Source organism: Triticum urartu, chromosome 1 (genome assembly GCF_003073215.2).
Source record: "Triticum urartu cultivar G1812 chromosome 1, Tu2.1, whole genome shotgun sequence".
In the NCBI taxonomy this organism is placed as follows: Eukaryota; Viridiplantae; Streptophyta; class Magnoliopsida; order Poales; family Poaceae; genus Triticum; species Triticum urartu.
The window spans coordinates 143,732,441-143,757,332 of record NC_053022.1 but is presented as its reverse complement, the minus strand read 5'-3'; the positions used below and the strand labels follow the sequence as shown (position 1 = coordinate 143,757,332).

General features: G+C 45.2%; 1 protein-coding gene across 2 annotated transcripts; it reads left to right on the top strand.

Annotated features, from left to right (window-relative positions):
- The first annotated feature begins 12,223 nt into the window (after nt 1-12,223).
- LOC125552003 (DNA mismatch repair protein MSH2) lies at nt 12,224-24,636 on the top strand. Of its 2 annotated transcripts, XM_048715442.1 has the most exons (14): nt 12,224-12,523; nt 12,626-12,675; nt 12,796-12,828; nt 13,691-14,764; nt 16,407-16,958; nt 17,036-17,146; nt 17,235-17,324; nt 17,430-17,501; nt 18,739-18,849; nt 22,093-22,219; nt 22,675-22,874; nt 23,468-23,518; nt 23,925-24,077; nt 24,298-24,636. In XM_048715442.1, exons 1-14 carry the CDS (start codon nt 12,469-12,471, stop codon nt 24,496-24,498), a joined length of 2,880 nt encoding a protein of 959 aa, XP_048571399.1. In that variant the 5' UTR covers nt 12,224-12,468; the 3' UTR covers nt 24,499-24,636. The 2 variants fall into 2 exon arrangements, with proteins under 2 accessions (XP_048571399.1, XP_048571409.1); XM_048715452.1 differs by lacking the exon at nt 23,468-23,518 and having other exon boundaries at nt 12,231-12,523.
- The last annotated feature ends 256 nt before the right edge of the window (nt 24,637-24,892 follow it).

Here is a 24,892-nt window from a genome sequence, read left to right as displayed (position 1 = left end):
GTGCCTGGCTGGCCGGCTCCTGGCTGGCCGGCTCCTGGCTGGTGGCGCGGGCGACCTCCTCGTCATCGTCAGGCCAGTCCTCGAGACTGGCCCCAAGTCTCGGGCCACCCACTGCGCCGCCTCCTCCCTCGGTGTCGTCCTCCAGGGCCACCACCCCCAAGTCGGGGTCGTTAATGTCGCTCTCCGCCCGGTCGGGGAGGAATTAGCGGTCCGGCCCCACGGTGTTGGCTGCTGGCTGGAGGAGGGGGTTCTGACCAAAGCCGACTAGTCAAATCGGACAAGACGGACTCGGCAACGAAGAAGTCAGGAGAGTCAAAGAAAAAGAGAAAAAGAAACGACTCACCAGAGGCGGAGGGGCGGCACGTGAATACGGCTCCTTGCCGAACTGCCACTCTTCTTTGAGGTCGCAGTTCGCAAGATAATTCACCATATAGGCTACCTCCTCGTGAGGCATTTCCTTGGTGCACATCCGACTTGGGTCCTGATGCTCGCTCATCTGGCAAATCATGTGGGGGCGACCTTGGAGTGGGAGCACTCGGCGCGCCATGAAGGCAGCCAGCAAATCCGGCCCGGTCAGGCCCTCTGACTGCGTCAGCACTCGGAGTCGCACGACGGCGCCGGCTCCTGCGGGCGTCAGTGTCCTGGCCCGATACGACCAGTTGGGCTGCCTCCCCGCCGGCGGGCCGGCTACGTAGGCCGGCAGATTGACCCAGTCGCCCTCCGCAGAGACATTCTTCACGTAGAAGTACGATCACTGCCACATCTTCACCGACTTTATCAGCTTGATGGAGGGAAACGGGTTGTCGCCCCCCCCCCCCCCCCCCCCCCCCCCCCGACCTCCGCACGGTGATGAACACACCGCACTGAGCCGGCACGCCCGCGGCTTGGGTGCCGAGCTTGGAGTAGAAGAACTCCCCCCAGAGCTCGATGGTGGGGAGAACGCTGAGGAAGCCTTCGCACAAGGTGACGAAGGCGGACAGTAGCACCACCGTGTTGGGGGTGAGGTGGTGCGGCTGGAGACCGTAGAATTCAAGAAAAGAGCAGAAGAAGCTGCTCGCCGGCAGGCCAAGGCCGCGTAGGCAGTGCGAGCGGAAGACGACCCGCTCTTCCTCCTGCGGTGCCGGCAAGATTTCCCCCCTCCGCGCAAGACGGACCCGCACGAGGTCCTCACCGGGTAGCCAACGCGTCTTGCGGAGGAAATCAACGTGATCATCGTGGACCTCCGAACCGTCCCAGGTGCCGGAGTGCGCCATAGGGGGCGTGACGGCAGAGGAAGAGCTCATTGTGAGCGGACCACCACAGCGCTCAATGTAGCTTGAGGTGCAGCGGCGAGAGGGAGAAGAAGAAGAAGCAATGAGGAGGAGGGGTGCACGTGCTCTGCCGCTCCCCCTCCTCCCCCTACTTATAGCCTCATGGGTTGCGAAGCCGAGGGGGCGGTTGTGGGATCTACTGCGCCCACTACCCCACGCCCCCCACGTTTATCGCGCAAAGTTATTACGCGCAGTAACTCCGCGGGAACCTCAACCGTCCACTTCGGCCGCAGCGGATCCGCTCACGCGCCGAGGCGCGATAGTGGCAGGCCCTGCCTGTAGGCATGTCCCGTCGTGCATATGGATGGCCAGACTGGCCCGGCCACCTGTTGCCACGTGACGAGCCCAAAACGGGCGGCGGCCTGGAAGCTTAGCAAGCATGCCACTAGGATCCCGCCAGGGCGTTCAAAAATTTTGGACGAGTCAAATTGGGCGAGTCCGACTCCTGCCAGTCGGCCCGGCAGAAATTGAACAAGGTTTTCACCTCAAACACTCGGAGAAAGAAACTGCTGAGGCTCTTCGGCTGATCATCCGCGGCGCCTCATCAGCTTCGGGGACTACTATCGGAGTAATGGGCCACAGGTAGGCTAACCCGAGGCCCAAAACCTTTCAAGACATCGGGGCTGACTGCGCCCCTCGAGACGCCAGATGAAGAGCCGCCTTCTAAAGGACGGTTGAAGGAACAGTCGGCTGCCCACATGCAGCCGAGTCCTAGAGGAGAGGTCAAGATTGGCCGACTCCCGCCTGGCGGCTTCCAGAGAAGCCGGCCATGGGGAGTTGGCCCACGGCACCAACAAAGCCCATGCCCTCATCAGGGGGGATGGGACGGGGAGTGGCAACAGTGAGGCCCACTCCCTCCCATTTTCTAGGAGATGGCTAGGCCACAGTGCGCTGTACCAACGGAGATCTTCGTATGGCACGGCACTGTTGCCATGCCATCCCTGACATCAGCAACAGTGGGCGGAGTCCTGTGCCCACGACGGCCTGTCAATACGGTCCACGGACGACGGGCCCTACCGGTCAGCGAGAGTCCAGAAGACGGCAAGAGCGCCACCAGTCGGACCCGTAGGGAGCCGGCCCCCGGGAGTCGGCCCGCCCCTCCCACGGGTTCCCCGCGCCATTAACCAGATGAGACAGGAAGTGGCTACAGTGATCGCCCGCCAGACGGCGGGGCTATAGCCACGACCCCATGACCAAGCCTGCGTCATTAGAAGCACGGCTACAGTAATTAGCAGCCGGCAAGACCCGCAAGCGGCGGGTACGGCCTGTCGGCTCCGTACCAGACCAGTCGGCGGGCCCTAGTAGTCGGCGGCAGGGCTGGCAGGCGAAGAGACTGACGGCTGGGCCGTGCGCCCACACACTTTACCGTTGTACCCCTGGGGGGTGGGCCTATATAAACCCCTGAGGGCACCCATGCAAAGGGTTCCGACCCATTAGAACTAGACCAGATCATAGAAGGAGGGAGAGCTAGCCCTGCCTTCTCCTGCCTTCAGCATACAGCTCGAGGAGCGCCCTTGTATTCACTTTGTCTTAGTGATCATGCGGAGACCCCGCAGAGTAGGACTAGGGGTGTCATCTCCTAGGAGAGCCCTGAACCTGGGTAAAGTACGCCGGCGTTCGTGTCTACGCCTCATCCCGTTTCTGGGCACCGGCGATGTTCTACTCGCCCCCACCATGATAAGCCATCCATTGGCATATGTCGCACCCAACCCCCGACAGCCTTAGTGGAGAAGAGGAGGGGCGGCCAGGGCAGGCCGCGCGCCCCCTCCCCCTCTAGTCCGAATTGGACAAGGAGGGGGTGGCGCCCCCCTTTCCTTCTTATCCTCCTCCTCCTTCCCCCCTTCTCCTAATCCAACAAGGAAGGGAGGGAGTCCTACTCCCGGTGGGCGTAGGACTCCGCCTGGCGCGCCCTATCCTGGCCAGCTACCTCTCCCCCCTTTGCTCCTTTATATACGGCGGCAGGGGGCACCCCAGAGACACAACAATTGATCATTGATCTTTTAGCTGTGTGCGGTGCCCCCTTCCAGCATAGTCCACCTCAATAATATCGTAGCGGTGCTTAGGCGAAGCCCTGCGTCGGTAGAACATCATCATCGTCACCACGCCATCATGCTGACGAAGCTCTCCCTCAATACTCGGCTAGATCGGAGTTCGAGGGACGTCATCGGGCTGAACGTGTGTTGAACTCGGAGGTGCCGTGCGTTCGGTACTTGATCGGTCGGATCGTGATTCGTGAAGACATACGACTACATCAACCGCGTTGTGCTAACGCTTCCGCTTTCGGTCTACGAGGGTACGTGGACAACACTCTCCCCTCTCGTTGCTATGCATCACCATGATCTTGCGTGTGCGTAGGAAATTTTTGAAATTACTACGTTCCCCAACAGTGGTATCAGAGCCTGGTTTTATGCGTAGATGTCATATGCACGAGTAGAACACAAGTGAGTTGTGGGCGATACAAGTCATATTGCTTACCAACATGTCATACTTTGGTTCGGCGGTATTGTTGGATGAAGCGGCCCGGACCGACATTACGCTTACGCTTACGCGAGACTGGTTCTACCGACGTGCTTTGCACACAGGTAGCTGGCGGGTGTTAGTTTCTCTAACTTTAGTTGAACCAAGTGTGGCTACGCCCGGTCCTTGAGAAGGTTAAAACAGCACTAACTTGATGAACTATCATTGTGGTTTTGATGCGTAGGTAAGAACGGTTCTTGCTCAGCCCGTAGCAGCCACGTAAAACTTGCAACAACAAAGTAGAGGACATCTGACTTGTTTTTGCAGGGCATGTTGTGATGTGATATGGTCAAGGCATGATGCTATATTTTATTGTATGAGATCATCATGTTTTGTAACCGAGTTATTGGCAACTGGCAGGAGCCATATGGTTGTCGCTTTATTGTATGTAATGCAATCGCCCTGTAATGCTTTACTTTATCACTAAGCGGTAGCGATAGTCGTAGAAGCATAAGTTGGCGAGACGACAATGATGCTACGATGGAGATCAAGGTGTCGTGCCGGTGACGATGGTGATCATGACGGTGCTTCGGAGATGGAGATCACAAGCACAAGATGATGATGGCCATATCATATCACTTATATTGATTGCATGTGATGTTTATATTTTATGCATCTTATCTTGCTTTGATTGACGGTAGCATTATAAGATGATCTCTCACTAAATTATCAAGGTATAAGTGTTCTCCCTGAGTATGCACTATTGCGAAAGTTCTTCGTGCTGAGACACCACGTGATGATCGGTTGTGATAGGCTCTACGTTCAAATACAACAGGTGCAAAACAGTTGCACACGCGGAATACTCAGGTTAAACCTGACGAGCCTAGCATATAACAGATATGTCCTCGGAACACGGAGACCGAAAGGTCGAGCGTGAATCATATAGTAGATATGATCAATATAGTGATGTTCACCATTGAAACTACTCCATCTCACGTGATGATCGGACATGGTTTAGTTGATATGGATCACGTGATCACTTAGAGGATTAGAGGGATGTCTATCTAAGTGGGAGTTCTTAAGTAATATGATTAATTGAACTTTAATTTATCATGAACTTAGTCCTGGTAGTATTAGCATATCTATGTTGTAGATCAATAGCTAGCGATGTTGCTCCCCGTTTATTGTATTCCTAGAGAAAAACTATGTTGAAAAATGTTAGTAGCAATGATGCGGATTGGATCCGTGATCTGAGGATTATCCTCATTGCCGCACAGAAGAATTATGTCCTTGATGCACCGCTAGGTGACAGACCTATTGCAGGAGCAGATGCAGACGTTATGAACGTTTGGCTAGCTCAATATGATGACTACTTGATAGTTTAGTGCACCATGCTTAACGGCTTAGAATTGGGGCTTCAAAGACGTTTTGAATGCCATGGAGCATATAAGATGTTCCAAGAGTTGAAATTGGTATTTCATACTCATGCCCGTGTCGAGAGGTATGAGACCTCTGACACTACTTTGCCTACAAGATGGAGGAGAATAGCTCAACCAGTGAGCATGTGCTCAAATTGTCTGAGTACTACAATTGCTTGAATCAAGTGGGAGTTAATCTTCCAGATAAGAGAGTAATTGACAAAGTTCTCTAGTCACTATCACTGAGTTAGTAGAACTTAGTGATGAACTATAATATGCAAGGGATGACAAAAGTAATTCCCAAGCTCTTCGTGATGCTAAAATCGACGAAGGTAGAAATCAAGAAAAGCATCAAGTGTTGATGGCTGACAAAGACCACTAGTTTTAAGAAAAGGGCAAAAGGAAGAAGGGGAACTTCAAGAAGAACGGCAAGCAAGTTGCTGCTCAAGTGAAGAAGCCCAAGTTAGGACCTAAGCCTGAGACTAAGTGCTTCTACTTCAAAGGGACTGGTCACTGGAAGCAGAACTGCCCCAAGTATTTGGCGGATAAGAAGGATGGCAAAGTGAACAATGCTATATTTGATATACATGTTATTGATGTGTACTTTACTAGTGTTTATAGCAACCCCTCGGTATTTGATACTGGTTCAGTTGCTAAGAGTAGTAACTCGAAACGAGAGTTGCAGAATAAACAGAGACTAGTTAAGGGTGAAGTGATGATGTGTTTTGGAAGTGGTTCCAAGATTGACATGATCATCATCGCACACTCCCTATACTTTCGGGATTAGCGCTAAACCTAAATAAATGTTATTTGGTGTTTGCGTTGAGCATGAATATGATTTGATCATGTTTATTGCAATACGGTTATTCATTTAAGTTAGAGGATAATTGTTGTTCTGTTTACATGAATAAAACCTTATGTGGTCATACACCCAATGAAAATGGTTCATTGGATCTCGATCGTAGTGATACACCTATTCATAATATTGAAGCCAAAAGATGCAAAGTTAATAATGATAGTGCAACTTATTTGTGGCACTGCCGTTTAGGTCATATTGGTGAAAAGTGCATGAAGAAACTCCATGCTGATGGGCTTTTGGAATCACTTGATTATGAATCATTTTGATGCTTGCGAACCATGCCTCGTGGGCAAGATGACTAAGACTCCGTTCTCCAGAACAATGGAGCGAGCAACTGACTTATTGGATATAATACATACCGATGTATGAGGTCCGATGAGTGTTGAGGCTCGCGGCGGGTATCATTATTTTCTGACCTTCATAGATGATTTGAGCAGATATGGGTATATCTACTTGAAGAAACATAAGTCTGAAATATTTGAAAAGTTCAAAGAATTTCAGAGTGAAGTGGAAAATCATCGTAACAAGAAAATAAAGTTTCTACGATCTGATCACAGAGGCGAATATTTGAGTTACGAGTTTGGTCTTCAATTTAAACAATGTGGAATAGTTTCACAAACTCATGCCACCTAGAACACCACAACATAATGGTGTGTCCGAACGTCATAACCGTACTTTATTGGATATAGTACAATCTATGATGTCTCTTACCGATTTACCACTATCGTTTTGGGGTTATGCATTAGAGACAGTTGCATTCACGTTAAATAGGGCACCATCTAAATTCGTTGAGACGACACCATATGAACTGTGGTTTGGCTAGAAACCTAAGCTGTCATTTCTTAAAGTTTGGGGCTACGATGCTTATGTGAAAAAGTTTCAACCTGATAAGCTTGAACCCAAATCAGAGAAATGTGTCTTCACAGAATACCCAAAGGAAACTGTTGGGTACACCTTCTATCACTGATCCAAAGGCAAGATCTTTGTTGCTAAAAGTGGATCCTTTCTAGAGAAGGAGTTTCTCTCGAAAGAAGTGAGTGGGAGGAATGTAGAACTTGATGAGGTAATTGTACATTCTCCCGAATTGGAAAGTAGTTCATCACAGAAATATGTTCCTGTGACTCCTACACCAATTAGTGAGGAAGATAATGATGTTGATCATATAACTTCAGATCAAGTTACTACCAAACCTCGTAGGTCAACCAGAGTGAGATCCACACCAGAGTGGTACGTAATCCTGTTCTGGAGGTCATGTTAATTGACCATGACGAACCTACGAACTATGAGGAAGCGATGATGAGCCTAGATTCCGCAAAATGGTTTAAGGCCATGAAATCTGAGATTGGATCCATGTATGAGAACAAAGTATGGACTTTGGTTGACTTGCCCAATGATTGGCAAGCCATTAAGAATAAATGGATCTTCAAGAGGAAGACGGACGCTGATAGTAGTGTTACTATCTACAAAGCTCGAATTGTCGCAAAGTGTTTTTGACAAATTCAAGGTGTTGACTACGATGAGATTTTCTCACTCGTATCGATGCTTAAAAAGTCTATCCGAATCATGTTGGTAGTTGCCGCATTTTATGAAATCTGGCAAATGGATGTCAAAACTGTATTCCTTCATAGATTTCTTAAAAAGAAGAGTTGTATATGATGCAACCAGAAGGTTTTGTCAACCCTAAAGGTGCTAATAAAGTGAGCAAACTCCAGCGATCCATTTATGGACTGGTGCAATCATCTCGGAGTTGGAATATATGCTTTGATAAAGTGATCAAAGTATATGGTTTTATACAGACTTTTGGAGAAGCCTATATTTACAAGAAAGTGAGTGGGAGCACTACAGCATTTCTGATAAGTATATGTGAATGACATATTATTGATCGGAAATAATGTTGAATTATTCTGCAAAGCATAAAGGAGTGTTTGAAAGGAGTTTTTCAAAGAAATACCTCAGTGAAGTTGCTTACATATTGAGCATCAAGATCTATAGAGATAGATCAAGACGCTTGATAAATTTTTTCAATGAGTACATACCTTGACAAGATTTTGAAGTAGTTCAAAATGGAACAGTCAAAGAAGGAGTTCTTGCCTGTGTTGCAATATGTGAAGTTGAGTAAAGACTCAAAACCCGACCACAACAGAAAATAGAAAGAGAATGATAAGTCATTCCCTATGCCTTAGTCATAGGTTTTATAAAGTATGCTATGTTGTTTACCAGTCCTATTGTATACCTTAGAATCTTTCTAGCAAGGGAGTACAATAGTGATCTAGGAGTAGATCACTGGACAACGGTCAAAATTATCCTTAGAGGTCTAAGGAAATATTTCTCGGTTATGGAGGTGATAAAAGAGTTCGTCGTAAAGAGTTACGTCGATGCAAGCTTTTTACATCGATCTAGATGACTCTAAGTCTCAATCTGGATACATATTGAAAGTGGGAGCAATTAGCTAGAGTAGCTCCGTGCAGAGCATTGTAGACATAGAATTTTGCGAAATACATACAGATCTGAATATTGCAGACCCGTAGACTAAACTTCTCTCACAAGCAAAACATGATCACTCTTTGGGTGTTAATCATATAGCGATGTGAAATAGATTATAGACTCTAGTAAACCCTTTGGGTATTAGTCACATGAAGATGTGGACTAATCACATAAAGATGCGAACTAGATTATTGACTCTAGTGCAAGTGGGAGACTGAAGGAAATATGCCCTAGAGGCAATAATAAAGTTATTATTTATTTCCTTATATCATGATAAATGTTTATTATTCATGCTAGAATTGTATTAACCGAAAACATGATACATGTGTGAATACATAGACAAACAGAGTGTCACTAGTATGCCTCTACTTGACTAGCTCGTTGAATCAAAGATGGTTATGTTTCCTAACCATAGACAAAGAGTTGTCATTTGATTAACGGGATCACATCATTAGGAGAATGATGTGATTGACTTGACACATTCCGTTAGCTTAGCACTTGATCGTTTAGTTTGTTGCTATTGCTTTCTTCATGACTTATACATGTTCCTATGACTGAGATTATGCAACTCTCGTTTACCGGAGGAACACTTTGTGTGCTACCAAACGTCACAACGTAACTGGGTGATTATAAAGGTGCTCTAGAGGTGTCTCCAAAGGTACTTGTTGGGTTGGCGTATTTCGAGATTAGGATTTGTCACTCCGATTGTCGGAGAGGCATCTCTGGGCCCACTCGGTAATGCACATCACTTAAGCCTTGCAAGCATTGCAACTAATGAGTTAGATGCGGGGTGATGTATTACGGAACGAGTAAAGAGACTTGCCGGTAATGAGATTGAACTAGGTATTGAGATACCAACGATCGAATCTCGGGCAAGTAACATACCGATGACAAAGAGAACAACGTATGTTGTTATGCGGTTTGACCGATAAAGATTTTCGTAGAATATGTGAGAGCCAATATGATCATCCAGTTTCCGCTATTGGTTATTGACTAGAGACATGTCTCGGTCATGTCTACATAGTTCTCGAACCCGTAGGGTCCGCACGCTTAAAGTTTCGATGACAGTTATATTATGAGTTTATATGTATTGATGTACCTAAGGTAGTTCGGAGTCCCGGATGTGATCACGGACATGACGAGGAGTCTCGAAATCGTCGAGACATGAGGATTGATATATTGGATGACTATATTCGGACACCGGAATGGTTCCGGGAGTTATCGGATATATACCGGAGTACCGGGGGTTACCGGACCCCCCCGGGGGTTTAATGGGCCTAGATGGGCCTTAGTGGAGAAGAGGAGGGGCGACCAGGGCAGGCCGCACGCCCCCTCCCCTTCTATTCCGAATTGGACAAGAGGGGGGGCGCCCCCTTTCCTTCTTCTCCTCCTCCCCCTTCTCCTAATCCAACAAGGAAGGGAGGGAGTCCTACTCCCGGTGGGAGTAGGACTCCTCCTGGCGCGCCCTCTCCTGGCTGGCCGCCTCTCCCCCCGTTGCTCCTTTATATACGGGGGCAGGGGGGCACCCCGGAGACACAACAATTGATCATTGATCTTTTAGCTGTGTGCGGTGCCCCCTCCACCATAGTCCATCTCAATAATATCGTAGCGGTGCTTAGGCGAAGCCCTACATCGGTAGAACATCATCATCGTCACCACGCCGTCGTGCTGACGAAACTCTCCCTCAATACTTGGCTGGATCAGAGTTCGAGGGACGTCATTGGGCTGAACGTGTGCTGAACTCGGAGGTGCCGTGTGTTCGGTACTTGATCGGTCGGATCGTGAAGACGTACGACTACATCAACCGCGTTGTGCTAACGCTTCCGCTTTCGGTCTACGAGGGTACATGGACAATACTCTCCCCTCTCGTTGCTATGCATCACCATGATCTTGCGTGTACATAGAATTTTTTTGAAATTACGACGTTCCCCAACACAAAAGTTATCACGTCTAGACTATGTAAGTTATCACGTCTGCGACACAAAAGTTACCAAGCTGTTTTCATAGAAATTACCAGACATGAAAAATGGTTTTCGAACCTTCCCACGTGCGCATGCATACATGCACTAGATGACAAAGAACGTTGATGCTATCCCAAATTCTCCCTATTTTGAAATTTCAAAATGGAAACTTCAAAATGTTCTGTAGTTTAAATTGTTGCTATGGTCGGAAAATTGTTTTCATATAAAAGATTCGTCGCGATGAGATCTTCGAAACTAAATCCCATGTTGATATGTTTCGACGTTTTTTTTCAGATCAAAAGTTACCACGTGTGAACTATGTAAACTATCATGGCTATAATTCATAACTTATCATCTTGTTTATGTTAAAGTTATCGGGGCATGTTTCAACTACTTTTTTGCCCGAGTGATTTGCAAGTAAATTTATCGTGTCTGCAATACCACCATCCACCATCCATGCCGTGCCTGGACCGGGTGAGGTCCACATGCTGACGTGGCATGGCTTTCTTATAAACGGAACTTTGCGGGTCTTGCCGGGCCAGGCTTATTTAGGCGTTTTGTTGTGTCGTGGTGCTTGTACATGAGTTATGAGCTGTGTTGTGCATATATTATCATACTATTGACACAAAAGTTATAAAGTTATTGGGTGTGTTCATCGAGTCAAAAATGTTACCGTGCCTTGTATGTGAGTTATCACCTTCATTGGGTGTATATTATCATGCTACTTACACACAAGTTATCGGGATATATTTCTCAACAATCTTTTTTCCAATCAAAAAAGCTACTGGGGTATTTGTGCACGAGTTATCATTTCTGTTGTATGTACATTATCATGTTATTTAAATACAAATTATCGGTGTGTGCATTTCAACAAAAAAATCATCGGCTAAAAGTTATCGTGGTGTTTGTTCCTAAGTTATCAGGTATGGCTGAGTATATTATCATGCGATTTACACAGAAGTTACCCTAGACTATTGTTTTTAACAACTATTTTTCTGGGTCAAACTTACCATGGTGTTTGTACATGAGTTATCAACTCTGCGATGCATAAGTTATCAGGCTAGTTACACGAAAGTTACCGGGATGTTTTCAACAACTTTTTACCTCCAAATCAAAAGTTACCACGGTGTTTGTGCAAATAGTTATCAGCTTCGTTATGCGTAAATTACCATAACATTTACATAGAAATTATCAGGGATGTTTTCAACAACTTCTTTTCCCTCGGGTCAAAGTTACCAACAATTTTTTTTGTATGCATGCTTAATTCCATAATTTATAATGTAGTAGAGGGGGCCAACGAATGATAAAGGAACAATTTTTCTTTCGCTGCCATGAGATTTAAAAAAGGTCACATAGATATTTTCAATGACAGGACAATAAAATGGTATTAGGTGAGGAGTTGGTCATTGGCATCATTCATAAACCAACAAAGCACCGGGTTCGATCCTTGGTGGGCCCAATAATTTTTTACTCCTTTGTATTGAGCAATGACCAGCACGAAAAAAAACAGCGGAGAGAGAAAATTAGGCTGTTACCTATTCGGTGAGGGAGAAAAGTCCGGGAAGAAAAAAAAGCGGAGGGAGCGATTTATTTGGTGAGGGAGAAAACCGCGGAAGGAAATTAGGCAGTTACCTATTCGGTGAGGGAGAAAATTGCTGGAGGTTCCCATCGCTCCATGCTGATCGTGCCGTAAAAAAGTCGTTCGGATCTTTTGTCAATTTCCGAACGTTCGGAATTTACAAAAACCGTTTATTGAATATCGGCCCGAGTCCCGACTGCGCATTTCCCGGTATCCTCGATTCTCGCACCCCCGCCGCTCCGCCCACAAAGCCCCGCGAAATCCCCCATCCCACACGCGCGCCGCTCGGCTCTCCCGCGGAAACCCCTAACTTTTCCCGCCGCCCGCGTCTGCCCACATTTCGCCGAGCACCTCGCCCGCACCACCATCCCTCTCTCCCCCCGGCGGCATTGGGGGCGGCATGGACAGCGAAGACTGCTTGCCGGAGGGGGGAAAGCTCCCGGAGCTCAAGCTAGGTGCGTGCGCTCTCGTTCTTTGTTTGTCTCGTATGTTCTTTGTGCATTAGGTTTTGACTTCCTTTTTTTTTTCTGATCGATTCCGTTTCCGTGATTGGATAGATGCGAGGCAAGCCCAGGGTTTCATCTCCTTCTTCAAGAAGTTGCCGAAGGTAAGACTCTTCCAGCCCGACCCCTGGATTTCTAGTGAATATGCTGGGTGACATTTTTCTGCATTAGGTAACTTCATTTTTTTTTGAGTTGGAGGTAACATTATCTTCTTGATACTGCAGGATCCTCGGGCCATTCGTTTCTTTGATCGCCGGGTAAGTACTTTCGCATTAATGTTTGTTACAGTTTTCTTGTATGTGTAGATGTGCTCCAGTATTTATTTCTTGATGTTCAGTTTCACAAACATGATAGGAAAATAGTTGAAATTTCATTTTACTCTCTTTACATCATATGAGAATATCTACTACGGATGGTCGCCATATAAGGCTGTTAGTGTTATTCTAATTTGTTGGATATTTTAGGTATCATGTGAGTGAGATAATGTACGTATCTATCATGCAATTTGAGACTTTCCTTGACCAAAGTTTGTGAACCATAATAGTTCCTAAAAAGAAAAAGTTTCAGTCCCATGCTCTGTTGCTGCGTTATGAAAAACTTCCATTCACTAGGAGAGTGCACCTCTAACTGATGTTGCAGACTTAGTCTCTGTTTGGCATCTTAGCACAATATGCACACTTTGCGGGGCTTGATATTTCATGAATAATGATTCTAGTAGGATATCGTTTTGAATTTGTTGGAATGCAATCTAAATGGTTGAATATGCAGAAATGTTTCATCATATGAGTACTAGTAGAATGCAGTAATGCTAGAGAGAGTTATAAGAATGTCTCCCACTTCTACCTTTTTGTGCATTTAGGCAGTTCATGCAAACATATGCATCTTTCTTCATAAGTAATTTAATCAAGACATATGTTATAGATTTTATTGACACACTTCTTATGCGTTCCTACATCAAAAGAAGGCTGTCTTTATCGTGTAGAAGTTACAACTCTTGAGATGCACCTGCCCACACAGAGCTAAATCTTAGCTGATTGCTCTTCAGATTACTTGAACTAATTATTTGTATACATCAAATTCCTGGGAATATTGTAAACTAAAGCTTAAACGTTCTGCCAGGATTATTACACTGCTCATGGTGAGAATGCAACCTTTATTGCAAAGACATACTATCACACAATGACTGCCTTAAGGCAGCTGGGCGGTAACTCTGATGGAATCTCAAGTGTCAGTGTTAGCAGGGCTATGTTTGAGACCATTGCACGCAACCTTTTGTTAGATAGGACGGACCATACACTGGAGCTCTATGAGGGAAGTGGGTCAAGTTGGAGGTTAACAAAATCTGGAACACCTGGAAACATAGGCAGTTTTGAAGATATTCTGTTTGCAAACAATGACATGCAATATTCCCCGGTTACTGTTGCATTGTTTCCTGTCTTCCGTGAAGGTCAGCTATATGTAGCGCTTAGTTTTGTGGATATGACGAACCGGAAGCTTGGGTTGGCTGAGTTCCCTGAAGATAGTCGATTTACAAATGTGGAATCAGCCCTTGTTGCATTAGGTTGCAAGGAGTGTCTTCTTCCAGCAGATTTTGAGAAATCAATAGATTTGCAGCCTCTTCAGGATGCTATTAGCAATTGCAGCATTCTACTGACTGAAAGAAAGAAGGCTGAATTTAAATCTAGAGATCTTGTGCAGGATCTTGGTAGAATAATCAGGGGTTCTGTCGAGCCAGTTCGTGATCTCCTATCTCAGTTTGACTATGCTTTGGGTACCCTTGGAGCTCTAGTATCATATGCTGAGTTGCTAGCAGATGACACTAATTATGGAAATTACACGATTGAGAAATTCAATTTGGACTGCTACATGCGACTTGATTCTGCCGCGGTGCGAGCATTGAATATTGTTGAAGGAAAAACTGATGTAAACAAGAATTTTAGTTTGTTTGGTTTGATGAACAGAACCTGCACTGCTGGGATGGGAAAGCGACTGCTTAACAAATGGCTGAAACAACCTTTGATAGATGTAAACGAAATCAATAACAGATTAGATATGGTTCAGGCTTTCGCAGAAGATCCGGAGCTTCGTCAGGGTCTTAGGCAACAACTTAAAAGGATATCTGATATTGATCGCCTAACACATGCTCTCCGTAAGAAATCAGCCAACCTGCAGCCTGTTGTTAAGCTCTACCAGGTTTTTGCTTCTACCTGCTGTTTCTTTCTTGCAAATATGGTTGTTTGGCTAAAATGTGTATGCAGATAAATTTATGACACTGTTATATTGGCTTCTTAACTGTTAGTATATGGTTCAGATAACATATTTTGAGTGAATGAATTGGGCCTTTTTTGTGCTTGTGTTGCTGCATCTTTGTGGACGGCTAAAGCGTGCGGAAAATGTCAAGAGAGGGAGGGGTAGACCTAATTTGACATGGGAGGAGTCCGTTAAGAGAGACTTGAAGGATTGGAGTATCACCAAGTGGTTGTTTGGATACAGGGAATTTTGATGTGAGATTTTAGAAAACGAGTTTTTGGAGGATTTTTAGGAAAACCAGTTTTGGTTAGTTATTCTGTTAAGGTAAGTATACCCAATACCTTGTTTGGATGGGAAAATTAGAAAAACACGATTTTGAGTTCTTCCCAAACAATTCATGGAGGTGCGGTGCTTCGGCTTGCTCTTGGCACCTACACGCACAGCGGCGGACAACCACACCGTAAACTGCTCTCTCGCGAGGGTGTGCGGCCATCGCCGAGGCCGCCAGGGTGGTCGCGCTGCTCGCCTGATCGTGCTCGGCTTCGTTCGCCGGTGTCATGCATGTTAGCTCAGGTTCCCATCAAAGAAGCACGTACATGCAGCTAACATACGGCAAGACACGAGTACACGACGTAAAGCACCTTGATTGATTCTCAAGCCGGGCATGCATGTAGCATCTAGCTAGCTGCTGGATCGATTGGCCGGTAACAGCAGAGCACAACACACATACTAGGGAGGCGTGACGACGACGTAGAAGCTGACGACGACGGTGGCTGTGAAGTGTGAAGCGGCCGATGGACACGACGGCAGCCGGCCCAAGTCTACATCCGCCATGGAGGCGCTGGTCTAGGTGGAGCATCACAACCTGCATGCTCCGGCTGCCTGGCCGAGATCGGCAACGACGTCTTTTGGCTTTGTCAAGCTGCTGTCGCGGCCGGCGGAGTTTACCATGATCAGCGCGTCGGACTTCGCTGATCTCCTGATGCATATAGAGAACGCGTTTGTATAAAAACGTCTATTAGTCGTTTTTGTATAAACTGGTTTTTTGGGTTTTTTGGAAAACTCAGTTTAGTATATCCACGAGTTAGTTAGATGATCCAAACAATGTTTTAGGTTGTTACACCAGAAATCGGGTTTAAGGAAAACTAGTTTCCTATAATCTAGGTATCCAAACAACCCCCAAAGAACTAGCTATGGACAGGGGTGCGTGGAAGCTTGCTATCCATGTGCCAGAGCCATGAGTTGGTCGCGAGATGTTATGGGTTTCACCTCTAGCCTACCCCAACTTGTTTGGGACTAAAGGCTTTGTTGTTGTTGTTGTTGTTGTTGTTGTTGTTGCTGCTGCTGCTGCATCTTTGCACAGAATGTTGTAGCACATATCAAATTGAAAGCTATTTATATACTTACTAAACATGAGGGGTATATCTGTATGTGATGATTCTAGTAAAATACAACCCCCTTAACACATATCAAATTGAAAGCTATTTATATACTTACATAGACATGTGTCTTTTGCCATTATTTTCCGTTTTGAATCTTCTTGCTCAAGTAAAATTTCACCATTTTTTAATCAATGTTTTTGCAGTCCTGCTCTAGAATCCCATACATCAAGGGTGTTCTTCAGCAATACAATGGCCAATTTTCTACATCTGTAATGACAAGGTTCCTTAGCTCTTTAGAAGAGTGGCTGACAGAGAATCGATATGGTAGGTTTGCTAATCTTGTTGAGACAGCCATTGACCTCGGTCAAGTAGACAATGGCGAGTACAGGATATCTCCCCTATATTCTTCTGATTTGGCTGTGCTGAAGGATGAGCTTTCTGAAGTCGAAAATCACATAAACAATTTGCACATGCATACAGCCACTGATCTGGATCTTTCTGTTGATAAGCAATTGAAGCTAGAAAAAGGCCCATTTGGACATGTGTTCAGAATCTCAAAGAAAGATGAACAGAAAGTCAGGAAAAAGCTCACGACCAATTACATTATCATAGAAACTCGTAAAGATGGTGTGAAGTTTACAAGCGCCAAGCTTAAAAAGCTAGGTGACCAATACCAGTCACTGCTTGGTGATTACACAAGTTGCCAGAAAAAGATTGTTGATAATGTAGTGCAAGTTTCATGCACCTTCTCAGAGGTACATTTAGATAAAATGATTTGTAGTTACCTTTTTTTTGTCATTTGTGACTAACAGATCTTAAATTCTTGATGTAGGTATTTGAGAATTTTGCTGCAATTATATCCGAGTTGGATGTTTTACAGAGTTTTGCTGATTTGGCAATAAGTTGCCCAGTTCCTTATGTAAGACCAGACATCACAACATCGGTAAGAAATATTAGCTAATACCCTCGAAAAGAAGCAATTCCACTTTTAGTTTTGTGGCTGAAGTTCTAATCCTGCGAATTTAATACAGGAGGAAGGAGATATTATTCTACAAGGTAGTCGGCATCCTTGTGTGGAGGCCCAAGATGGTGTTAACTTCATACCAAATGATTGCACTTTGGTAAGTATATCATGATCTTGTTTACACGGAAGCACTTAGTCACCAAGATTCGTGCTGCTTTTCCCTGAAAAAAAGGCTTGTGACGCTTCAAATTCTTCTAAATAGGTGAGGGGAAAAAGTTGGTTTCAAATCATCACTGGGCCAAACATGGGTGGAAAATCCACTTTTATACGTCAGGTAAGATCTGCACGTTTATAATATCATCAATGGCAGTTTGGCATTTGTTTGACTTGTTTCATGAAATTAAGTTTTTTCTATTATTTACTGAAAATATGTGTATGGTACTTTGGATTGATCAATAAGTTTATTGGCATGGACAGTATGGTGTGCAATGCATAGTAGTAATTAGGAGCGGCTGCATTGCGTGCTGATATAAGCACATAATACTTGAAACAGTAATGTATGCAACTATGAAATGCAGCTTCAAAAAATTATTTGATCAGTGTTTACAAATTACAAAATTAGTGAAGCTTAATAGCTGGCCAACGAAGGTTTTGCTGGGGTTGTTTGCAAATCAACTGTAGTCAACATATTGAGAGGTCTGTCCTTAAGCTTCTAATCAGTGTTGGGCGGTCGTGCCAGCAAGGTCTTTATATGTGGTCCCCACAAGACAGCTTGTGGAAGTGTCGTGTCGCAGAGGGGTGTTATTTTATGGTGTGGGTTGCTGCCTGCCTATTTCACGTCAGAGGAGACGGAAAGATAGGAGCGCTTTCCTGTTAATTACCAGTTACATGCGCTTTAAGCCAGTTAGTAGGATAAAGTAAGATCACCTTAGATAAAAAATGGCGGGATTTGTGTTGTTAGACCCTCTCTCTCTATACCTCATGGAGATGCATTAAGCAAGAAAAAAGAAGAGTTAACCCCCTCTACCTTGCCTCCTTACCGGTAGGTTCTCACTCTGTCCCTACACCTCCTAGATCCATATCAGGTGTAGTTTTAGCAACCTAAGGATCCATCTATAACAAATATCGATTTGTATTTTCATCGAGTCAAGGCAAACAAAAATACCAAATCGACTCAGGTGGCTGCTGTACCTACAAATCATAGTAAAACCAAAGAAATTTGGAACTGTGGACCTTCTTTCTTGTTTTCCCCCTCAATTCTCTTCTATTTATTTTATGCATAACCAGTGGCAGAGCCAGAAAATATGTATGAGGGGGGCCAAGTGCTGCTAAAACAGGTTAGGGAGGGCCAAGCTGTTGGAAAATGGATTTTTAGTAGCAAATAATGACCAATTCTGCCACTGTTCATATCAAATTAGCAAGAAATGGCTGATGTTAGGGGGGCCAGGGCCCCTGCTGGTCCCCCCCCCCTCTCTGTCTCTGCCACTGTGCAAAGCCTTTTGCTATGAATGTGATGCCTGTAGTTTTTCATTTCATAAACTTATCTGAAGCCCTTTTTGTTTTGGAACCAGGTTGGCGTAAATGTCTTGATGGCACAAGTTGGTTCCTTTGTTCCTTGTGATCAGGCAAGCATTAGTGTGAGAGATTGTATTTTTGCTCGTGTTGGTGCTGGTGATTGCCAAGTAAGTTGGTTCAGTCGTTGAGCTCTTTTGTTCTTGAATTTATTGAAAATGCTTTTGGTTGTAAGTTTGTTGTAAGCTTCTGCTAGAATCACATGAACTACAACATATAATTTGCTCTTCTAAATGGTGGTACAAGCACACGTACTGGAATTAAAAACATGAAGTAGTCGAGTCACCTTTGCAATGCCGATTAAGGCTTCTTGGAAGAAGATAGAAACCATTTTAATTCCTTGTTTAGTGGAAATCATTAATTCTTAAAAGCTTGAGGTCCATGCTTTTTAACTCTCTCCTCACATAAAAAAAACTGGTTCCAATTCCTCATATAGAAAGATCACATCCAAAGAATTTGACACACGCTAATAACATTCACTGTTCTACTTGTTTTTCTCAAACACGCCCCCAAATGCGTGACATTTTGTATTAAAAGAACACCAAGATGGTGTAAGAGTTTACAAAGGTAAACCTGGCAAAAGGAAAGAAGAAAAATAGGCTAGCAAAAACCTAAAACACCAAGAAACGAAATCGAACAAATAGCCAAAACCTTAACAGCTACCATCCTACTGCTGCGGGTCAGGAGGCCAAACATGCACCAGCGGTCTCAAAGCCCTGGACGTTCTACCTTTCGCATACCATTAGTGCCTTTTGTTTTTTCTTTATATTGAGCACATGAAAAAACCCACAACCTTGGCTTACGTGATTGAACTAGACATCCATACCTAATCAGTAATCAAAGCTGGCTGACTGCTGTGTGCGTACTTCCATCAAACACTCTCATTGAACGTTCTAGGATCCCAGGTTGCCACCCACCACATCCTAGGTTTTGACACCACTTTCCGACCGATGCCTAGGTTTGGGCTGAATGGGCAAAAAAAAAAGAGTGCACATCTGTGGGCAAAAAAAAGATTGTACCAAGGCTAGGTTTGAACAGCAGGAGAATATGACTGAGCTGTGACTCCTTGGAACGACAAGCGATGTGCTACCAGAGACCCCACAACAGCATGACCATCCACTCGTCCCGAATAGGCTGGTTGCCCAGCGTGACGAGGGCGCCAACGCCCTACAACAACCCATCTGACCCGGACCCGCACGGCCTGAGGCCCGGCAGCATGTGGCATTGCCTGTCACAATCTATGATCGACTTGGACATCGACCAGATGCGTGGGATACCATTCAAGCCCTCCGACACATGCTAGCGCGTGTGAATCGCACACGGAACAGCCTCTATATCCTCAACCTTGATCAATCTCAATCGGAGTGTTGGCTCGCCAAGAGTGATGATGATTTGTGGTTATGGCATGCTAGATTTGGACACGTTAACTTCTACGCCTTAAAGAAGATGTCGAAGATGGAGATGGTATCCGGATGCCATTTATCAACCATGTTGACGGGTGCTTGGTTAGAAAACAGCACCGCAGGCCGTTCCCTGCTCAGTCTACCTATCGTGCAAGTGATGCACTCGAGCTGCTCCATGGTGATCTATGTGGCCCTATCACCCCAGCAACTCACGCAGGAAAGAAGTACTTCCTTGTGGTAGATGACTACTCGAGATACATGTGGGTCGTTCTGCTACGATCTAAAGATGAGGCGTTTGAAGTGTTCGAGAAGCTGAAGGCTGCAACGGAGATGGAACACAAGCTGAAGGTTCACGCTCTACGGACAGATTGCGGCAGGGAGTTTATGTCAAATGAGTTCAACGACTACTGCGAGAAGATTGGCATGAAAAGGTTCCTCACGACACCTTATACGCCGCAACAGAATGGGGTTGTTGAAAGGCATCGAATCGTCGTTGACATGGTGAGGAGTTTACTCAAGAGCAAGAACTTGCCGGCTACTTTTTGGGGAGACGCTGTCTCGACGGCGGTCTATCTTCTCAACCGGGCTCCAACGAAGGCGGTGATCGGCAAGACTCCGTATGAAGCAATTTACGGACGGAAGCCGAATGTGTCTCATCTATGGACATTCGGCTGCGTGGCGCATGCGAAGACGGCGGAGCCGCATCTCTCAAAGCTTGCCGATCGTAGCACCAAGATGGTGTTTATCGGTACGAGAGGAGTTCCGGCACCAAGGTATACCGCTTCTACGAACCATGAACCAAGCGTCTACAGATTTCACCCAACTTTGTGTTTGAAGAAAACCAAGCGTCGAATTGGAGCGCAGCAGCCGACGATGCTCCAAACGGTAACATATTCACAGTTGAATTTCCAACTGATGATGATGCAATGCAGGGGAGGACGTCCAGGTGGTTGGCAAGACGCCCAACCAAGGTGACCACGACAGAAGTGATCACCATGGTGCCGACCCGAGACCCGTCGCTACCCCAACCAATGAGACAAGTGGAAAGGCCTCGCCTTTCACACCCTTGGGCGGCTCCCAGCGCCGAGACCCAAAAGGTCGGCCAAAATTGGCCTCCATCGACCCGTCCTGCTGCACCGGGTGCTAGGCGAGCTCGGTCCAGACGCCGGGCGCGAGACGAGCTCGGACCTGCTGCCGGGCGCGCGACGAGCTTGGTCCTGCTGCCGGGCGTGAGACGAGCTCTGCCCCGCAGCCATGGGCGCGAGACGAGCAATGGACCGCAGCTGGGAGCGGTCCAGCCCTTCGACGAGGGTAGAGCCCGGACGACGAGAAGAGGAATCGAGGGCCGATACAGGCCGCTCACCGACGGCCGACGCCGAAATTGAGGGCAGAGAGGGGTGGAGCCTGTGCCGTGCTTCTGTCAAACTTTATTCTAGTGGTGGGTATGTTTTAGGTCGAATCTTGCTGTTACCTTTGAACAGGTTTCGGTCTATGTTATTTTGTTTAATCTTGAAGTTTGAAAATATTGTCTGCTTCATTCAGGATGTCCTCACAGAAAAAAAAAACGAACAAAAGAGTCAGGATCTTCTTAGTTTCCAGCTCCATAAGGGAGAGGGGAGGGCCAGGAAGGCGAGACACTTTACGGCCACATAAATGACAGTAACCTAGTAGTGCAGGGGAGAGGGGAAATTCATATGTGAAGCTGTCAATGACTAATATTTTATATGTTACTCCCTACGTCCCATAATATAAAAACGTTTTTTCAAGCTAGCTTGAAAAAACGTTCTTATATTATGGGGTGGAGGGAGTACCTGTTTAAATTTAACCAATAACTGGTGCTCGGGATATTTTAGGTCAAAACTTGCTGTTACTTTTGAACAGGCTTTCATCTATGTAGATCTGCAAAACCTTCCAAGTTCTAAATATTTTGCTTCACATTTTGGTTGGCAGCTCCGTGGTGTTTCAACCTTTATGCAAGAGATGCTTGAAACAGCATCCATTTTGAAAGGTGCATCTGAGAAATCTCTCATAATTATCGATGAGTTGGGACGAGGAACTTCCACATATGATGGATTTGGTTTGTCTTGCAACCCTTTCTAGATTTGTCTTCCCACTTCTTTTTTATCATGTTTGGACCTAAGACAGATTAGATGAGCATATCCAGTTTGTTAATCTCTGTTTCCTAATACAGTTTTTCAATATTAACTTGAATGCAACTTGCTTTGAACTAAATATTTTATATTACATATATATTTCCTACCACAGTTCTGCAAATGTTAACTTCTAAAATGATATTTACTGCAAGTTGATTTGAACTAAGCATTCTACATGAGGATTGTTCATTCCTGGCATTTCACTTACACTCTGTAATTGGTTAGATGCGTTGGTCCAAAATTCCACGCCTTAATTCTAGCATATAGTACTACTACTGCAGTATGCCAAAATTATAGGCAACTTGAAGATACAACTTTATTTAATGTAACTTGAAGATCTAACTCATATTTTGGGTTGTTACATTCTACTTACGATCAGGTCTTGCATGGGCTATCTGTGAGCATCTTGTGGAAGTGACTAGGGCGCCTACATTGTTTGCAACTCATTTTCATGAATTAACTGCATTAGCAAATAAAAATGGTGATCAGCACCAACATGTTCCAGATTTGGGAATTGCAAATTATCATGTGGGTGCACATATAGACCCATCAAGTCGGAAGTTGACTATGCTTTATAAGGTACCCTGTGATGTGAAATTCCGAAACACATTCTGAAATCCTTCTAATGGCTTATTGTGTTGTCTATAATTCTGTCTTATTATAGTTTTTTCTAGAATCGCTTGATAGCTGCTAATGAGTTTCAGTGTTTTAGATGCTTGATGCCATTAATTGCTTGAACTTCTCTGTCATATAGTCTTCCAAGGGAATTAGATAATTGCCTGTGTGTTGCAATGGAGGCACAGATATTTTGTACGCATTGATTGACCAGTCATTTTATTGTTAATGCGATTACGCACCAAAAATGGCAATTGAATCAGTACTTATTGACTTGCCAAAGAAAACATGATTTTATTTGTAAGCCAATAAGATGTGGGCCAGTTGAGGCGAGCCTCAGGGAAAACCGGTGCGAAAAATTGATAAAACCGGAAACGGAGGTGGGGGTTAGGATGGAGGGCGAAAGAAAAGGATGGACGACAAAACCTTACATATTTTTTTAAGTAGGAGGATTCTTTGTCTCAGATAACTGAGCAGGAAAAGGGAGAAAAGTTACATTACCATTCTGGCATCTCTAATAGGCAACTTGATAATTTCCTGTCTTTCCTCCTCTCTAGGTCTTCATCATGATAATGTCCCTATTTTCCAGTGGTAGTTGTGTCCAAAAGGTGGGTAATGAGTCTTTTCTCATATATTTGAAATTGAACAAGCTTCTTGGCCTCTGTATGAAAAAGAAGAGAATAGCTAAAGACCTGCCAACATTATCAGGAGTTACATCCATGCTCGTGTCTTTTTATTTGTAGTTGCAAGTCGTAAATTTCTTCAAATAATACAAATGGATCCTTGTTGTTAGATGAAGCCCTATTAAATTCTGTACTCCCTCCGATCCAAATTAATTGTCGCAGCTCTAGTACAACTTTGTACTAAAGTTGTACTAGAGCTGCGACAGTTAATTTGGATCGGAGGGAGTAATGTTGTTAGAATGGACATGGTTGTATTACCTATATATTAGAGTGAAAAGAAGAGGAATTCAACATTTGCATGCAGTGTGGTAAATGCATTTTCCATTTGCAGGTTGAACCTGGTTCCTGCGACCAAAGTTTTGGTATCCATGTTGCGGAATTTGCTAATTTTCCAGAAGCTGTCATTGCTCTTGCAAAAAGCAAAGCTGAAGAGTTAGAAGACTTTACCAGTGCACCTAACTTGAGTGGTGAACCCAGTGACGAGGTATCTCCAACTAAAAGTCAAGATAAATCTTGTCTTTTTAATATCAACAACTAAAATGCACATTCTCTTTTGCTCCCTTCCCATTCCTTTCATGATCGTTCTTATTAGGTCAAGGCAAAAAAAAGGGCGCATTTCTTGTGATTAGGAATTCCTTGAAAGCAGTGGATTGAGCAGTGTTGTAATGGTATATCTGAAACTAGTACCCTCTTCCTGATTGCAGGTTGGATCGAAACGCAAGAGGGTGTTTAGCCCAGATGATGTGACGAGGGGAGCTGCTCGGGCTCGCCTTTTGTTGGAGGATTTTTCTGCATTGCCTCTAGATGAGGTGGATGGGAGCAAGGCTACGGAGATGGTGGCCAAACTGAAATCAGACTTCGAGAAAGATGCAGCCAGTAATCCCTGGCTGCAGCAGTTCCTCTGAGTGGAATGGATCTCTGACCCTTTTGTTACTGCACGTCAACTTGGGAGGATCCTTTCCTTTTGTTAGTGCAAGTAAACAGAAACGATGCTGTACATATCCTCTACTAAATTCTTGATCGTCTGCTACTACTGTATTCCATTTTACTCGTCATTGGGGCACTCGTCTAGCATGGATTGGGCGGCTTATTACAACGCGCTGGACTTGTGGACTCGTCTAGCGTGGGCAGCCTACAGCTCTGGTTCGGCTCGTCGTCCTGACAGATGGACCGCTTTGCCATCACCGCGTCGTTAGCCACTCCGCCGTTTACTTCTACGCTGACAATAAACAGGGGACCCTGAACCCCGCGTCCCTCCTTCGAGGCGGCTGGCAAGCGGTGTGGTGCTTTGCCGTTGGA